At 45.3% G+C, this 18795-nt stretch overlaps 1 protein-coding gene across 2 annotated transcripts in view; it reads right to left on the reverse strand.

The window, feature by feature from the left end:
• Oca2 (OCA2 melanosomal transmembrane protein) overlaps positions 1–18795 on the reverse strand; it is a 220857-nt gene that overhangs the window by 195719 nt on the left and 6343 nt on the right. The window contains exons 1-2 of one of the 2 annotated variants that reach the window (XM_075952457.1): positions 18013–18083; positions 7576–7838 (exon numbers count right to left, since the gene is read on the reverse strand). In XM_075952457.1, coding sequence (XP_075808572.1) covers positions 7576–7820 — 245 coding nt within the window. In that variant the 5' untranslated portion in view covers positions 7821–7838; positions 18013–18083. Of the gene's footprint in view, positions 1–7575; positions 7839–18012; positions 18084–18795 lie in introns of those variants that run through there. The other variant, XM_075952458.1, reaches the window with a different exon arrangement.

Below are 18795 nucleotides of genomic sequence, written 5' to 3' on the forward strand. Positions count from 1 at the left end.
GTTGTCATCCGTGTTTTTGATCTTGGCCATTCTGACACGTGTAAGGTGGAATCTCAGAGTGGTTTTGATTTGCATTTCTCTGATGGCTAAAAATGTTGAGCATTTCCTTAAGTGCCTTTCAACCATTTTAGGTTCCTCTGTTGAGAGTTCTCTGTTTAGGTCTGTACCCCACTTTTTTATTGGGTTATTTGTTCTTTTGATGACAAATTTCTTGAGTTCTTTGTATATTTTGGAGACCAGACCTCTGTCTGATCTGGGTTTGGTGAAGATCTTTTCCCATTCTATAGGCTGCCATTTTGTCTTGCTGACCATGTCCTTTGCTTTACAGAAGCTTCTCAGTTACAGGAAGTCCCATTTATTAACTGTTTCTCTCAGTGTCTGTGCTACAGGGGTTAAACTTAGGAAGTGATCTCCTTTGCCAATGTGTTCAAGTGTACTTCCCACTTTCTGTTCTATGAGGTTTAGTGTGATTGGTTTTATGTTGAGGTCTTTGATCCATTTGGACTTGAGTTTTGTGCATGGTGATAGATATGGGTCTATTTTCATTCTTCTACATGTTGATATCCAGTTATGCCAGCACCATTTGTTGAACATGCTTTCTTTTTTTCCATTTTGTATTTTTAGCTTCTTTGTCAAAAATCAGGTGTTTGTAGGTGAGTGGACTGATATTCAGGTCTTTGATCCAATCCCCATTGGTCCTCCTGTCTGTTTTTTATGCCAATACCAGGCTGTTTTCGTTACTGCAGCTCTATAGTAGAGTTTGAAATTCGGGGTTGTGATGCCTCCAGAAGTTCTTTTGTTGTACAGGATTGTTTCAGCTATCCTGGGTTTTTTTGTTTTTCCATATGAAGTTGAGTATTGTTCTCCAGAGGTCTGTGAATAATTTTGCTAGGATTTTGATGGGCATTGCATGGAATCTGTAGATTGCTTTTGGTAAGATTGCCATTTTTATTGTTAATTCTACCTACCCAAAGGCATGGAAGATCTTTCCATTTTCTGGTGTCTTCTTCAATTTCTTTCTTCAAAGTTTTTAAGTTCTTGTCATTCAGGTCTTTTACTTGTTTGGTTAGCATTACCCCCAAGTTATTTTATGTTATTTGTGGCTATTATAAAGGGTGATATTTCTCTGATTTCTTTCTCGGCCTATTTATTACCTGTATAAAAAATGTCTACTGATTTTTTTCAAGTTAGTCTTGTATCCTGCTACATTACTGAAAGTGTTTATGAGTTGTAGAAGTTCCTTGGTAGAATTTTTGGGGTCACTTATATAAACTATCATATTATCAGCAAATAGTGAGAGTTTTACTTTTTTTCTGATTTGTATCCCATTGATTTCCTTTTGTTGTGTTATTACTCTAGCTAGAACCTCAAGTACTATATTGAAAAGATATGGAAAGAGTGGACAACCTTGTCTTGTTCCTGATTTCAGTGGGATCGCTGGGAGTTTCTCTCCATTTACTTGGATGTTGGCTGTTGGCTTGCTGTATATTGCCTTTATTATGTTCAGGTATGTTCCTTGTATCCCTGCTATCTCCAAGACCTTTATCATGAAGGAATGTTGTTCTTTGTTGTTGGCTTTTTCAACATCTAATAAGATGATCATGTGGGGTGTTTTTCATTTGTTTATATGGTGGATTACATTGACAGATAATCATACCATCTCTGCATCTCTGGGATGAAGCCTACTTGGCCATGGTGAATGATTTTTCTGATGTGTTCTAAGATTTGGTTTTCCAGTATTTTATTGAGGATTTTTGCATCAATGTTCATGAGTGAGATTGGTCTGTAATTCTCTTTCTTTGTAATGTCTTTGTGTGGTTTGGGTATCAGGGTAATTATAGCCTCATAAAAAGAGTTTGGCAATGTTCCCTCTGTTTCTATTGTGCGGAACAATTTGAGGTGCATTGATAGTAGTTCTTCTTTGAAAAATCTTGTAGAATTCTGTACTAAAACCATCAGGTCCTTGGCTTATTTTGTTGGGAGACTCTTGATGACTGTTTCTACGTCCTTAGAGGTTATAGGTCTATTTAATTTGTTTAACTAGTCTTGATTTGATTTTGTCAAGTGACATTTATCCAGAAAATTATCCATTTCCTTTCAGTTGTTCAATTTAATCCTGCACTTGGGAGGCAGGACCAGGCAGATCTCAGTGAGTTCGAGGCCAGCCTGGTCTGGTCTACAGAGTGAGTTCCATGGCGGCTCACAACTGTCTGTAACTCCAGGATCCAACACCCTCACACTGACATATATACAGGCAAAACGCCAATAAAAAATTAAAGTAAAATAAATAAGAAGAGTGTGTGAAGTTAAGAAGCTTCTCCACAGCAAAGAGAATAGTCACTAAAGTAAAGAAACAGAAGAGGAGAAACAGTTTTGCCAACCGCCCATCATGCAGGGGATTAGTGCCCAAGATACATGAAGAACTGCAAAAATTAAACACCAAAAACCCTATAAGCCATCCAGTCAATGAACAGCTAATGAACAAATGAATTCTTGAAAAAGAACTCAGCGTATTCGGCCATCAGAGAGGTCCAAAGTAAGACGCTGTGAGACTCCATCTCATTCTCCTCAGAACGGCCACCATCAACAGAGCAAATGACAACAGTTCTGGCAAGGATGTGCAAGTGCGGACTTGAATAACCACTCTCGTTCCTCTTGGTTATGTTTAATTGTTGTGAAACGCGCACTGCGAAATTTCTCCGCTTAGCCGCGTTAAGTATGTCTTTCAGAGATGCTAAGTACTTTAATCATGTCCAGAACTCAGGTGACCACACTGAAATTCTGCCCCACTAAGAAAATCCACATCATACCGTCCCCCAGCCTGGAAACCACCACGGTGCTTTCTGTCTTTCTAAATATGTTTTCCAGAGTACCCCATGTAAAAGGAATCACACAGGCCCTGTCTTCGTGTGACTAGCTTGTTCCACTTAGGCAATGCCCTCAAGGCTTGCCCATGTTACCATAGGCATCAGAATTCCCGTCCTGTTAGAGGCTAAGTGGGTTGTAGGCATAGACCCCAATTCACTTATACATGCGTATGCTTGCTTGATGCTGTTGTGAACATGAATATGAAAATATTTCTTCGGTATGCTGTGTCTGGGGCCAGAGAGATGGCTCAGCAGTTAAAAGTACTTCCTGCTTTCACAGAAGGCCTAAGTTCCGCTCCCAGCACCCACCCAGAGTGGCTCAAAGCTGCCTGTAACTCCAACACCAGAGGATCCAATATGCGTCTAGTGACCCCACGCATATGCAGGCAAGCACTCAAACATACAATACGTGAATCCTTCCAGAGATGCTCTGTGTCTTCGTCCATCTGTGCTATCATAACAAAATACCTTTTGTATTTGGACTAATTTTGAAATGGACTAAGCCTAATTTTGCTTTTATAGTCTCAGAGCTGAGGAACTCTTCTTGCTACATTCTCACAAGGAGAAGACAGAAGGCGGAGTAAGGCCTCACCAGCTTGTCCTCTTATAAGGTCATTACGCTGTTCATGAGGACTCCAGCTCAGAGCCTGGCCACTTTCTGATACTGTCACACTCAGGAGGTGATATGAAGTTTCAGAGAAGGCTCTGTCGACCATAGTAAGGAGCTCAACGTTCCCTGAGTTAGCTGGACACAGTCACCCAAAGGGTGATGCTCTCAGCATTACTAGGAAGTATATAAAAAGCGAAAACTAGGAATTTGTGGTGTGAACATTGATGTAGAAGGTCTGTTCTCTTTACATGAACAAGTATTTTAAGGTTTATCAAAAGCTATTCGTGTATATGTCAGCTCAGGGATTTCTCCCCCCCCCCCATCACATTTGCCAATCCCTGCCTGCCCCAGCTCCCTCTTATCCAGGCTTCTCTGACTTAAAAAATTATTAAATTAATTCAAATGCTATGTTTATAGAAACTAAGTATTTCCTAGGATATAGTTTACAGATCCTTCCAAAATTATATACTATTTGGAATACTTTATTGATGTGGGAGTGTCATATCAATCTGTTGATTTCTTTGACTAAGCAATAAAGAAACTGCTAGGCCCATTTGATAGGCCCACCCTTAGGTGGGTGGAGTAAACAGAACAGAACGCTGGGAGGAAGAGGAAGTGAGGTCAGACTCCGCAGCTCTGCTCTCCGGAGCAGACGCAGGAGAGACGCCATGCTACCTGCTCCAGGGAAGACGCACACCATGCCCCAGCTCCGACCCAGGATGGACTTAGGCTAGAATCTTCCCGGTAAGACCGGTGCTCACAGATTGTTAGAGATCGGTTGATTGGGATATCAGAATTAGCCAGTAAGGGCTAGAGCTAAGGGCCAAGCAGTGTTTAAAAGAATACAGTGTCCGTGTAATTATTTGGGGCATAAGCTAGCCGGAGCCGGGCGGCTGGGGTATTGGGGACGCAGCCCAGCCCTGCCGCTCCTTATTACTACAAATGACGCCCAGACGTGTGGCTAACTGAGTCCACAGAAAGCCTGAGAAAGCTTGGAAAAAAAATAGAGTAAAGCATGTTTCTTATGGCAATTTCTTGGGTCTACTCTGCTTGCTAGAGGCAAGCAAGTGCCTCATCTAAGAGAGGCTTCCTGACTCAGCTTTAGCTGCAAAGCCTGCAGCTCATTAAGAGGTCCTGCCACGAAACACTTAAACGGTGTTGACGAAAAGCTGAACACATGCTTTTCGGTTTTCAGCCATAGCAGGAAAAAAGCTGTACCGTTTAAAAATGCCGGCTTTCTGGGCCATCCTGCCAGGGCACACTCTGACTGTTTGAGGCAGGAGGGCCGGCTACCGAGAGAGGACTTGAGTGTTGTCTGTTGTAGCTTGCTGGCTGGCAGGGACCTTGAAATGCTATAAACATGGCTACAGCCAGTACCTCAGCCGTGAGGCCGGAAAGCTAAGGATCCAGCCGGCAAAGCCACGCCTTTAGTCCTACTGATATTGCTCAGTAATTTAAAGGCTCTTGTGGTCAGAAAAAGAGAGATATACAGTAAAGAGAGATTCAAAGACAGAGAAAATTTCTGAATGGTTTAAAGTGTGTTAAAAATATATGCAGACTAAAAGTTAAAATTCTTAAAGTAAACTTCTGTGACTTCAAGGTGTGGTAGCACACGCCTTTAATCCCAGTGCCTAGAAGGCAGAGACAAACAGATCTCTGTGAGTTCAAGGTATAGTAGTGTACGCCTTTAATCCCAATGCCTGGGAGGCAGAGACAGGCGAATCTCTGAGAGTTCAAAGACAGCCTGGTCTACAGGGTTATTCCAGGTCAAAGATATGCGCTCAAAAAGCAAAAAGTTAACCTAGAAATGTTGCAGCTTAGCGCCTAGTGATTTAAAGGTGTAAATCAAAAGTGCTCCTGGATAGTAAAAAATTGCAGATTCACAATAGGACAGATTCAGACCACTAAACGAGTCACACTGTTGGATGAATGTACGTAGGCTTGAGAGAGAGAAGAAAAGGAATATAGAGAATAAAGTTAATGGTTAAAAAAAAAAAAGGTAAAGTCTTTAAAGAGACAGAATAAAGTAAAGTGATAGAGTAAAAATAAGCCGCGTAAAGATGAAAAATTCACAGAGAGTCTGGATTCTTTGTATTATTGTGTTTTCTTTAAAATTTTTGACTGTGAAGGAGCTAAGTACAGAGAGATATTTCATTACATGGGCTGCCAAGCTAAACCAGAATGGATATAAGGGTATTACGATTTCAGAATTTGGGTCTAAGGATATGATGCTTTGGAGAGAGTCTTCTTTTGTTTTCACAGAGGATCAGACCTTGTGGATTGCATCTATCCCGATTTGGTATGATGGACCACGTCCTCCTGAAGGTTTGCTGTGAACATCTTCAGAAAATTGCTTTGCTCAACTGCCAACTGAGATGAAACTAGCACACAGGTTATACCATGAAAGACCTAATTAACGACGCCCCCATTCAGCAGGAAGCAGTTTGGAGAGAAAAAACTGCGCCCATGTTCCCAAATATAGTTTATAAATGTTCTTTTACATTTAAAGGGGGAAATGATATAGGTATGAATAATTTGCATTAGTATGGATTTTAAGGTCAATTTTGTCATATGTATATGCATATTTCTGCTATTGATTAAGATATTGTGATTGTGTAGTTCATTAAAAAATGTAATGTATAATTAAGAAATACAGATTAGTGGATAATCATCCGTAATAGTCAAGCTTGTAGTCATGTTAGATTTTCTAGATATATAGAGATATATTTTAGATAGACATTCTTCATGTCTTTCAAAGATTACAGAATAGGACATTTAATGTTTTAATAACTGAGGACTTTTCATGACAATGAGACACTCTGCTCCTGGCAGCACCAATCTACTTCAAGAGGAAGATGGGCATCGAAGAGGCACCTTATGGAGTTTGATAGCCATTTGGGCAAGAAACTGCTCTTACCTGGACTATTGCATAAACTGGACACAGAGAACCCGCAGAGAGAGGACTACTGAACTTGCCTAAGGTGAGATGATCTTTCGGGGTTCCTGATTCATGAAAGAGTCTGCGAGACATTCTGCAGGACACAACAGATAGTGACTGAACTGACTTTGAATTTTCCTGCTTTATGGAAATGTCTGCTGGATACCATGGGCCTGAAGGCTGAAGATGCATGCCCCAACGGTACAGAGGAACTTTGAGTGACTGTCCAGGCAGCGAGATGTCTCTGTCATTTCTAGAGTTTTAAAAGTTGCTTTTTTCTTGTTTGCTTAGGTCATATTGTATCTTTTTGGAGTCTTTGATGAAGTTAAGAATAGTTAGTTATAGTTTTCCTTAGTTATGATAAAGTTTATTGTAACTTTTACTTGATAACTGTTTTGTTATATGTAATTTTGCTATGTGAAGGTTAAAGCCTTCCTTTTTTTGTTTAAACAGAAAAAGGGGAAGTGATGTGGGAGTGTCATATCAATCTGTTGATTTCTTTGACTAAGCAATAAAGAAACTGCTAGGCCCATTTGATAGGCCCACCCTTAGGTGGGTGGAGTAAACAGAACAGAACGCTGGGAGGAAGAGGAAGTGAGGTCAGACTCCGCAGCTCTGCTCTCCGGAGCAGACGCAGGAGAGACGCCATGCTACCTGCTCCAGGGAAGACGCACACCATGCCCCAGCTCCGACCCAGGATGGACTTAGGCTAGAATCTTCCCGGTAAGACCGGTGCTCACAGATTGTTAGAGATCGGTTGATTGGGATATCAGAATTAGCCAGTAAGGGCTAGAGCTAAGGGCCAAGCAGTGTTTAAAAGAATACAGTGTCCGTGTAATTATTTGGGGCATAAGCTAGCCGGAGCCGGGCGGCTGGGGTATTGGGGACGCAGCCCAGCCCTGCCGCTCCTTATTACTACACTTTATCATGCAAAATCACCACAGTCTTAGACAATCTTTCTGTCTTTATTATCATCTGAAGCTACGTTTATTGTCTTTTAAAAGTAGCGCTTGTCCAAAATAAACCAGGAAAGATATTAATGCTGAAAATGTCTTTATAAAATTTCTGGGAATCTTCCCCACAAAATGAAGGAAAGTGTATTTGTAAGAACTTAGTTTTTAGCAGCTCCATGCCTAGCCCATGGTCTATTTCACACTCACCTCCCCTCCATGAGGAACGAGCTCAACTCTGAGTGTTCAGGAACACAAAGGCTCTTCCCAGCCGCCTGGCCAGCATAGGGGACGCAGGGGTCCGCTTGGCCATGCTGATGGTTTCCGGTGGTGGGTCCGGCTGTCACCAGCCGTCCAGGGTCGGAGCATATCGGGACTGACGCAGCAGAAGTCTGGAGGAGTTCCACCTCCAGTACGGCCGAGGTTAGCCTGACGTCTTTGTTCTCCAGATGCATGACCTGTCGCCACTCCTTCTAGGTCAAACAGAAAGAAGCCACTCACTGCTGTTGCAAAGCAAACTCCGTATCACCAGAGGGTAGCTAAGACACAGCCCTTCTAGAAGGACACACAGGAGAAGTGTGTGCTTGTCTTCAAGGCTGACAACACAGCACATTTCACACTAGCGATGGCCTGCACCTTCTATAATACACAATGCATTTTTTCAAGTATGCAAATTTTTTAATTTTCATTTTATTTTTATCGTACGATATATTTGGATCATAGTCTTTTCCTCTCCCCCAGTTTCTCCCAGATCCCTCCCATCTTCCTACCCACCCAATTTCATATTTTTTCTCCCTCAAAAAAAAACAAACAGCAATTTAAAAAATGAAAATCAAAACAAACTAAAATCACACGTGTGTGCACATGTGCACGACTGCACACACACACATCCATGAAGGCCATTTTGTGTTTGCCAGCACTCTTGGGCATGTGACCTGCCCAGTGTCACTCTGCTGGAGAAATCTGCTTTTCCTGTTTTCAGCAGTTGACAGTTGTGAACAGCCCATTGGTCAGGACCCGGACTTTGTGTCCAGTTTCCCTTCTCAGTGCTCGGATTTAGAATACAAAACATTTTAAGATGTGCCTAGTATGAAATACTGTGAAGTCATAAAAATTATGGAAATGGCTGTTCAATGCTATTGGTAAATATTGAGAATATATAGGGGGCTGGAGAGATGATTCGGCAGTTAAGAGCACTGACTGCTCTTCCAGAGGACCAGGGTTCAAGTCCCAGCACCCACATGGCAGCTCACAACTATCTGTAACTCCAATCACAAGGGATCTGATATCCTCACACAGACATACATGAAGACGAAACACCAATGCACATGAAATAAAAATAAATTATTTTTTTAAAAGAAAGATGTTTCATTTAAAAGTTTTAATTTGAATCCCCTTGATCTCCTTATGGAGAACCTGGAAACAACCAAGATGCCCCTCAATGGAAGAATGGATAAAGAAAGTGTGGCACATTAGAGTACTACTCAGCATTAAAAAACAATGACATCTTGGATTTTGCATGCAAATGGGTGAAAATATAAAGCACTATCCTGAGTGAGATAACCCAGACCAAAAGATGAATATGGTATGTACTCACTCATAAGTGGATTCTAGCCATAAACAAAGGACATTGAGTCTATAGTTCACGAGCCTAGAGAAGCCAAATAATAAGGTGAACCCAAAGAAAAACATATATAGACCCTCCTGGAAATTGGAAGCAGACAAGATCGCTGGGCAAAAGTTGGGAGTGTGAGGGTGGGGGTAGGGTGGGGGGGAAGGGGAGAGGGAGAGAGAGAAGGGAGAAGGGAAGGATCAGGGAGAGCTTGGGGGAGTGGGATGGTTGAGATGAAGGAAGGGCAGATATAGGAGCAGGGAAGAAGATATCTTAATTAAGGGAGCCATTTTAGGGTTGGCAAGAGACTTGGCTCTAGAGGGGATCCCAGGTGTCCATGGGGATTTCCCCAGCTAGGTCCTTGGGCAGCAGAGCAGAGAGTGCCTGAACTGACCTTGTCCCATAGTCACACTGATGACTATCTTGAATATCACCATGGAAACTTCATCCGGCAATGGATGGAGAGAGAGACCCACATCGGAGCACTGAGCTCCCAAGGACCAGTTGAAGAGCAGAAGGAGGGAGAAGATGAGCAAGGAAGCCAGGACCACGGAGGGTTGGTCCACCTACTGAGACAGTGTGCCTGAGCTAATGGGAGCTCACCAAGGCCAGCTCGACCAGGACTGAAGGACTGATGGAGCATGTGATCAAACTGGACTCTCTGAATGTGGCTGACAATGGGGGCTGACTGAGAAGCCATTGATAATGGCACTGGGACCTGTTTCTACTGCATGTACTGGCTTTTTGGGAGCCTAGTCTATTTGGATGCACACCTTCCTAGGCCTGGATGTAGGGGGGAGGGCCTTGGACTTCCCACAGGGCAGGGTACCCTGCCCTCTCTTAGGACTGGAGGGGGAGGGAGGAGAGGGAGTGGGGGAGTGGGAGGGGAATGGGAGGAGGGGAGGAAGTGGAGATTTTGAATGGAAAATTAAATGTAAAAAAAGTTTTAAAAATATATATGAAAAAGATTATATGAAAGACAACCTATGCTGTGTGATATTCCTATGGAAACATGAATAGTTTATCTGTACAGTGCTTCAGAGCAAAATATCCTGCAAAGCATGGTACCTCTGACTAGGCTTTTAATGTCTTTCTTTCTTCCTTAAGGTGTTTACAATGTTTGCTCCTAATTGTGTGTGTGTATATATATATATATATATATATATATATATATATATATATATATATATATATATATAATGTTGCTATAGAGATGAGAAAATACACTGTAACTACCACTGAGGCTATGTTTCAAACCATTTGCTACTTTTATTTTTCATATTTATACCACCCAATAACTCAAGCAATGATCTCTGGCTTTATAGCAACCCGGTTTGCTGTCAACATCTCTGTGGCACCAAGAATTCCTGTGTTTCTTGGTCGAGTCAGTTTTGAAACTCCAAGGAAGAAAAGCCGGTGCTTCTGCTGTAGGTAACACAGCATATGTGCCTGCGACTCCTGCTGCACAATCCGCAATACACTCTGAGATAGGATTCCTGCTGATCCACACGAAGTAGGGGTTCAGCAAGACTCAGAACAGGTACAGGACAAGGATTTTGTAGCTACAGCTAAGTACCCTTGTGGTACACTTTAAATGTAGAGTGTCCACAAACCACCACATGTGAAAGGCTTGGTCTTCAACTCTACTGGGAGAAATCAGAAACTTATACAAGTAAGGTTTGGTGAGAGATCTTCAGGTCACTGGGGGGTGGGGGTGGGGCACATGCCTTTGAAGAAGACCGTGGGACCCTTTCTCTCTCCCTTCCTGAACATGCAATGATGGAATTTTCCTGCCATGTGTATATATGCTACCACAACCAAAGCATTGATGTCAGCCCATCTTAGACTTCCACCTGCAAAACTGCGAGCCAAGATAAGCATTTTCTCTGTGTAATATGCTTACCTTATACATTTTGCTGCAGTTCCGAGAAGCTGACTAACACAGCTAGACACACGCCTAGGGGAGCTAGAATTTATGTCAAATATGAAAAGGTACTAGCATTGAAAAGCCTACACATTTTGTACCCAGCTTTGGCTAGCCATGTTTGATGAAAACAACGTGTAGACCAATGTGACAGAGACCAAGTGCAGGTGGTCTCACTTGTATCAAAGGATGAATAAGAAAGCAGTTGAGCTTGGTTCTTCCAAGACTTCCATCCTAGTCAGAACAAATCACATGTGTACATGTGTGTTACAAAGCACCAGTTATGTGGTCCAGCGGAGTCACACATACAAAAACATAGGCTCCAATATTTAAATTTAAAACTGACATTGCAATATGCAAAGATGACTAATAAAAATTTTTCATTACTAAGGAAGTGGCATTTAACAGAAATTTTGAAACATTATAAATAGCTAGGTATGGTGGTTCATATCTATAATTCTGGAAATTGGGAGACAGAGGCAGAGGGATTGCAATGATTTGAAGCCAACCAGCCTAGGCTACAGAGTAAGATCCTATTTTTAAAGGTAAATAAAAGCAAAAACCTAAAACAATGGAAAATATGCCGTGATAGGTTAAGAAAGAGTAGGGGCTAAAGGAAAGATTTATTTTAGCCTTATTGGTAGAAGTCTCCCCAGGTCTTTTATCAAAAGGCTCCACAGTTCTGTGATTAGCCTTAATTCAAGAGCATTATCTTCTGCCTGAGCTAAATACTACAGTACTTATAGAATATTAAGATGGGTTTTGGGCTAAATACTTGAATCACCAACCTCAAATTCATATATTGCTATCTTCATGCATGTGATAGTTAGGAGGGGGTCTCTGGGGAGGACTGGGGTCTAGTGTGTGTGATAGTTAGGAGGGGGTTTCTGGGGAGGACTAGGGTCTAGTGTGTGTGTTAGGAGAGGGTCTCTGGGGAGGACTAGGGTCTAGTGTGTGTGTGTTAGGAGAGGGTCTCTGGGGAGGACTAGGGTCGTGTGTGTGTGTGTGTGTGTGTGTGTGTGTGTGTGTGTGTGTGTTAGGAGAGGGTCTCTGGGGAGGACTAGGGTCTAGTGTGTGTGTGTTTTAGGAGGGGGTTTCTGGGGAGGACTAGGGTCGTGTGTGTGTGTGTGTTAGGAGAGGGTCTCTGGGGAGGACTAGGGTCGTGTGTGTGTGTGTGTGTGTATTAGGAGAGGGTCTCTGGGGAGGACTAGGGTCGTGTGTGTGTGTGTGTGTGTGTGTGTGTATTAGGAGAGGGTCTCTGGGGAGGACTGGGGTCTAGTGTGTGTGTGTTTTAGGAGGGGGGTCTATGGAGAAGACAGAGTCTAGTGTGTGTGTGTGTTAGGAGGGGGTCTATGGAGAACACTAGGGTATAGTGTGTGTGTTAGGAGGGGTTTTATGGAGAGTACTGGGGCCGTGTGTGTGTGTGTGTGTGTGTGTGTGTGTGTGTGTGTGTGTGTGTGTGTGTGTGTGTGTTAGGAGGAGGAGGTCTATGGAGAGGGCTGGGGTTTCGTATATGAACCTGACCATACTGGGGCTTGTGGTCTATCTAAGGAGGAAGGAGACAGTTAGAATGGAACTTGCATGAATAGCATCATTTTTTTTCCTGAGAGTCTTTAGAGCTTGCTTCTCTTCTTGTCATGTGAGGACACTGACTGCACACTCCATACGAGAACCAGAATCTGCATATACTTTGATCTTAGACTACCTAGTTTCATAAAGTATGGGAAATAGTCATTGTTGTTCAAGCTTCCCAGAGGCTGTTATCTTGTCCCTTGGATAAATAGAACACGGTTTAGCCATGCAAGAGAATAATGATAATTAGTAAATATACTATGGGGCCCACACAACATAGGATAATTCAACAGCAAGCGACAATTTTGTGCAGACACCTGCCATTCTACAGAAGAAGCTACAGATATGATGGTCGGTGAAGGAATCAGTCAACACATAAATTGCCTAGCTTTACGTAAACGCAAAGCATTCCAGATAGACAAATCTACAAGGACATTAGGTCAGTGGGTCACAGAAAAGACGGGAATCTCTGCTATAGGCTTCGGATACTGATGGCTTCCTTCGCCTTTGGGTTGGTAGAAGCTAGTGATCTGTTAATGGATTCTGAAGGCTTTCACTTTAGAACAGATTAGTTAAAAAGATGCTGCACCCAATACAGAAAGTAGACCCTACAGGGCCACTAAAGGTAACTCAATGTAATCTGAGTCGCGACTGGCACCATTTCACCCCTCTGCAATTATGAAGTTCTAGTCAGTCCATCGTTCACCTTGAGTATTTAGGGTAGGTGCGGCTTCTTTTCTGAGAGCATCGAGTCCCACCCACATCACCCAGGAATTCCCTCCTGGACGTCTTTCTCAACATTGATAGATGTTTCAGCCAAAATGGGAACAAATTCACAGGTTCAGTGCATTTGTGTTTAAGTGAAGGGGTGCATCTGTATCCCAGGAAGCCCATGGACACAGCAAGATGTATGAGCTTACAAAGTGCGAACTCGGTGAAAGAAACAAATCTCAAAAGGCCACACACTGTCTGGTCCCACATGTCGGCCTCCATGAGATGGATGACTACAGGAGAGACGGGAAGGGTAGATCAGTGCAGCTGAGCAGGGATAGAGTGTGGGCAAGAGCGCATGAGGACCATGCAGGGGTTAGGATGCCCTGGACCCTGATCACGTCAAGAGCACATGAGGACCATGCAGGGGTTAGGATGCCCTGGACCCTGATCACGTCAAGAGCACATGAGGACCATGCAGGGGTTAAGGTGCCCTGGACCCTGGTCACGTCAAGAGCACACGAGGACCTCGCAGGGGTTAGGATGCCCTGGACCCTGGCCATGTCAAGAGCACACGAGGACCACGCAGGGGTTAGGATGCCCTGGACCCTGGCCACATCAAGAGCACACGAGGACCACGCAGGGGTTAGGATGCCCTGGACCCTGGCCACATCAAGAGCATAAGAGAACCACACAGGGGTTAGAATGCCCTGGACCGTGGCCACGTCAAAAGCATGCACAAGAGGACCATGCAGGGGTTAAGGTGCCCTGGACCCTGGTCACGTCAATGTCTGTGTCCTGGTTGTAATGGCTCACTATAAGTCTTGCAAGCTTTTAGCAGTAAAAGACATGGGCTTCAGGCCACACGGGATCTCTCTGGGTTATCTTTTGAGTGTATAGCAGGCATTCTTCAGTACGTATGTATGTATGTATATATATACATATACATATACATATATATATATATATATATATATATATATATATATATTCCGCTCAGCTCATCTCCTCCTGAGCAGAGCTCACTCGGCTGCCAGGTTCTTTTCTCCTCCACTCCTCCTCCAGGCTTCTGCCCTCCCACCTTGATGGCCAATACTCCTGTGAGAGTCACCACTAACTCCTGGGGTCCACCCAGCTCTCAGGCTCCCAGAAGCTAGTCCACAACTGCTGAGGTTTGGACTCGAGGTGCTTCTCTGGGGTTTTCTAGTTCTTCTACTAGCTCCTTCTACTCTTACTGGCTTCACTCAAGAGCCCAGAAGCCTCCCCAAGAGACCCCACCACAGCTTTCGATATCAGTCACCCAATGGAAATGGTCTCCAATGAGCATTCCCTGAGCTCGGCCATCTCCAACGGACACACTCAATATCCAGACTCGGCATGCGCGATTCTGCGGTTGTTTGCCCACTTCCTGTGGCCTTCTCTTGGGGGGGGGATGCTGCAGGCACGGCTTACCTGACACACACGTTGTATCTAGTTCTTCCAAACACATCCTACATCCAGATGGAACGCCTGGGCATCACCTCTAACAGTGAAACACCCGAGTCCTAGCCTGTCCTCTGGGAATCCAACCCATGACCAGTCTTGGGAACATCCATACTGCCACGATCTGGCTTCTGGAGTCACTCTGCCACCCTAACACCTGTCCGTCCTTGAGGGAGGGGAGGGGTCCAACCCCCTCAGTTCCTAGCATGAGCACTGCCTGGTGTTCACAGCCGCAGCTTGGCTGAGCTCTACTGAACACCATGTTACGGGCTCCCTGCCAGGAGCATGTAATATTCACCCTGAAGACTTCATACGTGAGGACATGGCCTTGTACCTCAGGCTGGCCACAGACAGCTTTCTCAGCAAAATTTACACCCCCCCAAAAAAATCAATTATCAATCAATTAATCAATAACTTAATCATTCTTGCATTTTAAGGAAAACAAATAGATTCCATGGGTTTTTTAAAAAGAAAATAATAAATGGTTCAGACTCAGGGGAATCTTGCACCCTGTACCCCTCTTTGCGGCTGCTACCCTCCTCCTCCGAGTTCTGCCCCCCCCACCAGCCTGTGGCAGCACACCCCCAACCCTGATAGGTGCAGCCAAGCTCCCTCAGTGCTGCCAGGCCAGCAAGGCCATCCATGCATACCTCAGCAAGCAGCTCCTTGGTAAACTACCAGCCCCTGCTATTCTGATCTGGGGCGGGGGGGGGGGGGCAGTGATGCCTTCTTATCCCACCCTCTGCCAAACAGGACACGGAAGCTGGATCACTCGATGTCTCCCTGTACCCGATCCATTCGGGATCCTGCACATTCTCGTTACTGCCTGTTCTCCTCTGTGCAGAACATCACAGTCCCAGACCATCCTGTGTGCGCAGAGCTGTTGCAGGGATGAGCCTGCCAGGGTTGACTATGACCCTACACCCGTTTCATGTGGGGCCTAGGCACGATCCCAGTCAAAGCAGCTGAGTTTGGGGCAGCCTTGCTAGCCCAGGAAATCCAGGATGCGCAGAGTCAAATGCACGTCACGCCAAGGCCAGCTAAGTCTAGCCCTTCTGCTGTCCTTCTGCAAGGGCAGGACGCGGACCGCGGCTCTGTTCGTTTCTATTTGATTTTCTCTTTTCCAGCCTGTGCGCTTGACGGAAACGTCTCAGTCATTCAACCAAATGGCATGGCTATTCATCTCTTCTTCTTTTAAAGGGTCCTCTTGCAACCATGAAGGACAGCCTGGGGCAACCCAAGCAGGTGACCCTCTCTCTACAGCAAGGGGTCTTAGGGTGAAAGGGGCTTCATTCTAGAAACACCCACAGGGCCTCCAGATCAGAGACAGTGCCTTATGGGGATCTGAGCTCCCGGAAAGGAAGAGAAAGCCATGCAAAATGCACAGTGATGGCCTGGGCTCCTGACTTTCTCAGAACCAGACACCACATGCAGCAAAGGCCATCAGCCCCTTGAACTCCAGGGGCTCTGTTTCCCACCCGCTGCTGTGCTGGCTTTCCTTGGCACACCCTGCAGCTCATCTTGGAAACTCTGAACCTTGCCTGAAATAGGAGAGACCCAAGCCCCACCCGAGTCTGAATCCCCCTGCGCTGCTGAATCTGTTCACACCCCGCATCAGCTAAAGCAGGCCAGGCTGGAGCACGGTCCCTCTGCAGAACTCAACCAGTTAAGTTCCCTGTATCGCTGGAGGTTCTTGGATCTTGGATAATATTTGTTCCCAGGCTAGGACAAGCCCTCTAGTAGAGGGTGGCAGGACTTCTCAAGGTACCAGGGAGTGCCTCTGCCCACCCTAGGAGGGACAGCCAGAAAAGATGACAAAAATTCTGCATCAGAATGCTGGGAAAGCCAATATCCTGCAAGGTCAGAAAACTGACTGCTTAAGGCAATTGGTGGTGGGGTGCTCTCTTGTCTCCCGTACAACAGAACAGGCACACCAGGCTCCTCCCTTCCCCAGCTGTTTCCTAAACTGTGGAGGGACTTTCTACCCTGGCATTTCTGAGCTCTCATTGCAGGCTTCCTTCCTTCTACCTCCAACTAAAAGACCTTTCTTCCAGCTCCTGGGAAACCTTATCCTCACCTATGACACCCCACCCCCACCCCCACAGCTCCTCTGCAGCCCAGACCACTGTGTCCTCTTTGCTTCTTGTTTCTGTGGAAGTGAAGATGCTCAGATGCCTCCAGACTCCCAAACAGTTCCCTTAGGGATCCCATGATACCCCCATGCCTGATCCTACCACATACCCAAATCCACAATCTCCGTGTCTCGCATTCTCCCTAAAGATCCATCGCTAGCTAAACGCTCCCTGCCCCGACCCAGCAGCCCCTTTGGGTTTCATGGTTGTGGATTTTTGTTTTGCTTTGAGACAAGCAGGACTTTTTCAGCAGGGGGTTTTTGTGAGCCCTCATTTCTTGCCCCCAACTACCTAGCCCACACCGTCTTTTCAAACTACATGTTTGGCCATATACTGGCTAAGGCGGGGACATTGTTGGTCTCCAGTGGTACTCACAATAGTTGCTCATGTCCTTAGGAACTCAGCTAACTGAACCATGAGGTTGGGGTGTCAAGGAAACTTACACTCTTCAGTCAACCCCATTTTACACCGCCACATGAACAACTGCACTCTAGAGTTTGTAAGCCCAGCCTGAACTCCTCCCCTGCCCTCTGGAGCTTCAGCGGCTTCCACAGGAGACTTGGTATCAACAGCTACACTGGAGCTCATAGACACCCAGCCTCGGTCAGCCTTGTTACCAGCACTGCTCAGGCAACAGCCAGCACGCGCACCTCAGGTGGGAATGGACTGTCAGTGGGCAGCTGCAGTTTACAGTTATTAGCTCAACCCCAGGCTTTGCAGAATTGTCACATTGGTTTAAGTCAGTGTTTTTCAAACATCACCGCAGGTTAAAGATGCTGAGCGAGCCTTACAAGTCAGAGGGACGTAACTGGGCCCCAGGGCTCAGATTTCCCAAGGGTGTCGCTCAGACTTCTGTGCTGAATAACTACGTCAAGGGAAAGAGCTGGCTGTGCAGAAACCCGTTCATTTCCCTGGGTGTGACCAGATGACAGGCAGCAGCTTTGAGGGCCTTAATGGTCTCACTTCAGTGAGTTCCATTTCAAAGAGATGCCTAAGGGCTAGGCTCTCATTTCCAACTTCCCTTCCTTATCCCCCCCCCCTTGTCTTCCATGGAGCTGTCGGCTGAGACATTGCTGCTGCTGCTGCTGCTGCTGCTGGACCCCCCATTAAATGCTCAGACAAACTGCTCTGCACATTTCTATCATACACCTGTTACCCTGCTAGCATCCCAGAATAGGAAGCTATTCCCTCCCAACTCCCAGCCACCATTTTACCTGATGGCTTGCCTGATCTTCCTCCAACAGTGAAGTCTAGTGTCCAAATCCAAAGGCTCTGAGTAGTGGCTGGGACAACAGCCCTAGTCAGATTTCTCAGCAGGCACTGGCAGCCCTGGGAGGTTGGGTAGCATGTGCTCCTCCCCCCCCACTGGCCACACCCACCACCGACCTTTACAGAGCTAGAAGTCTCAGTGCCCCCAACCCCCACTTGAGAATGGTCCAGCAGCATGAGAGGGCCTCAGTGAACTCTGGGAAGTAGAGAGTCTTGCTGCAGAAACCAGGCTTCTGTAAAATCCCAGCCCCGTGCATCAAGCTCAAGCCCCAGTTCTCAGGGGGCCAAGGACGTGGCAGACTTTTTCTTAAAACAATCATTGAGGAAATGTAAGCTGTTCTGCATGTTAAGAACTCTCTACTGGAGATGATAAACTTTCTCCTTCCCTTGTTCTCCTTCAACTCAGGACTCGCAAGGTAGCAGGGAGAGCCTGAGGTTACACCCGAGGAAAGCTCGGTCATATAACACACATGAACACGAACCGATAAGCCAAGTCTGCTCACAGAACTTAAAAGCTGCACGGAAACACACAAACTCTATACAAACACCCAGAAACCTTATAGAATGTTGAGACACAGAGAAACAGACTACACACGCTTAATACACCTAATACACACATGAAGTGCATACATACACGGAGACACAAGCACCAAATCAGGCACACGACACACGTACATACATAAACTACAAGATAACACAGATGCCCACAGTAGAGCTCCCTGATGCCT

Source organism: Microtus pennsylvanicus, chromosome 18 (assembly GCF_037038515.1).
Source record: "Microtus pennsylvanicus isolate mMicPen1 chromosome 18, mMicPen1.hap1, whole genome shotgun sequence".
Taxonomy (NCBI): Eukaryota; Metazoa; Chordata; class Mammalia; order Rodentia; family Cricetidae; genus Microtus; species Microtus pennsylvanicus.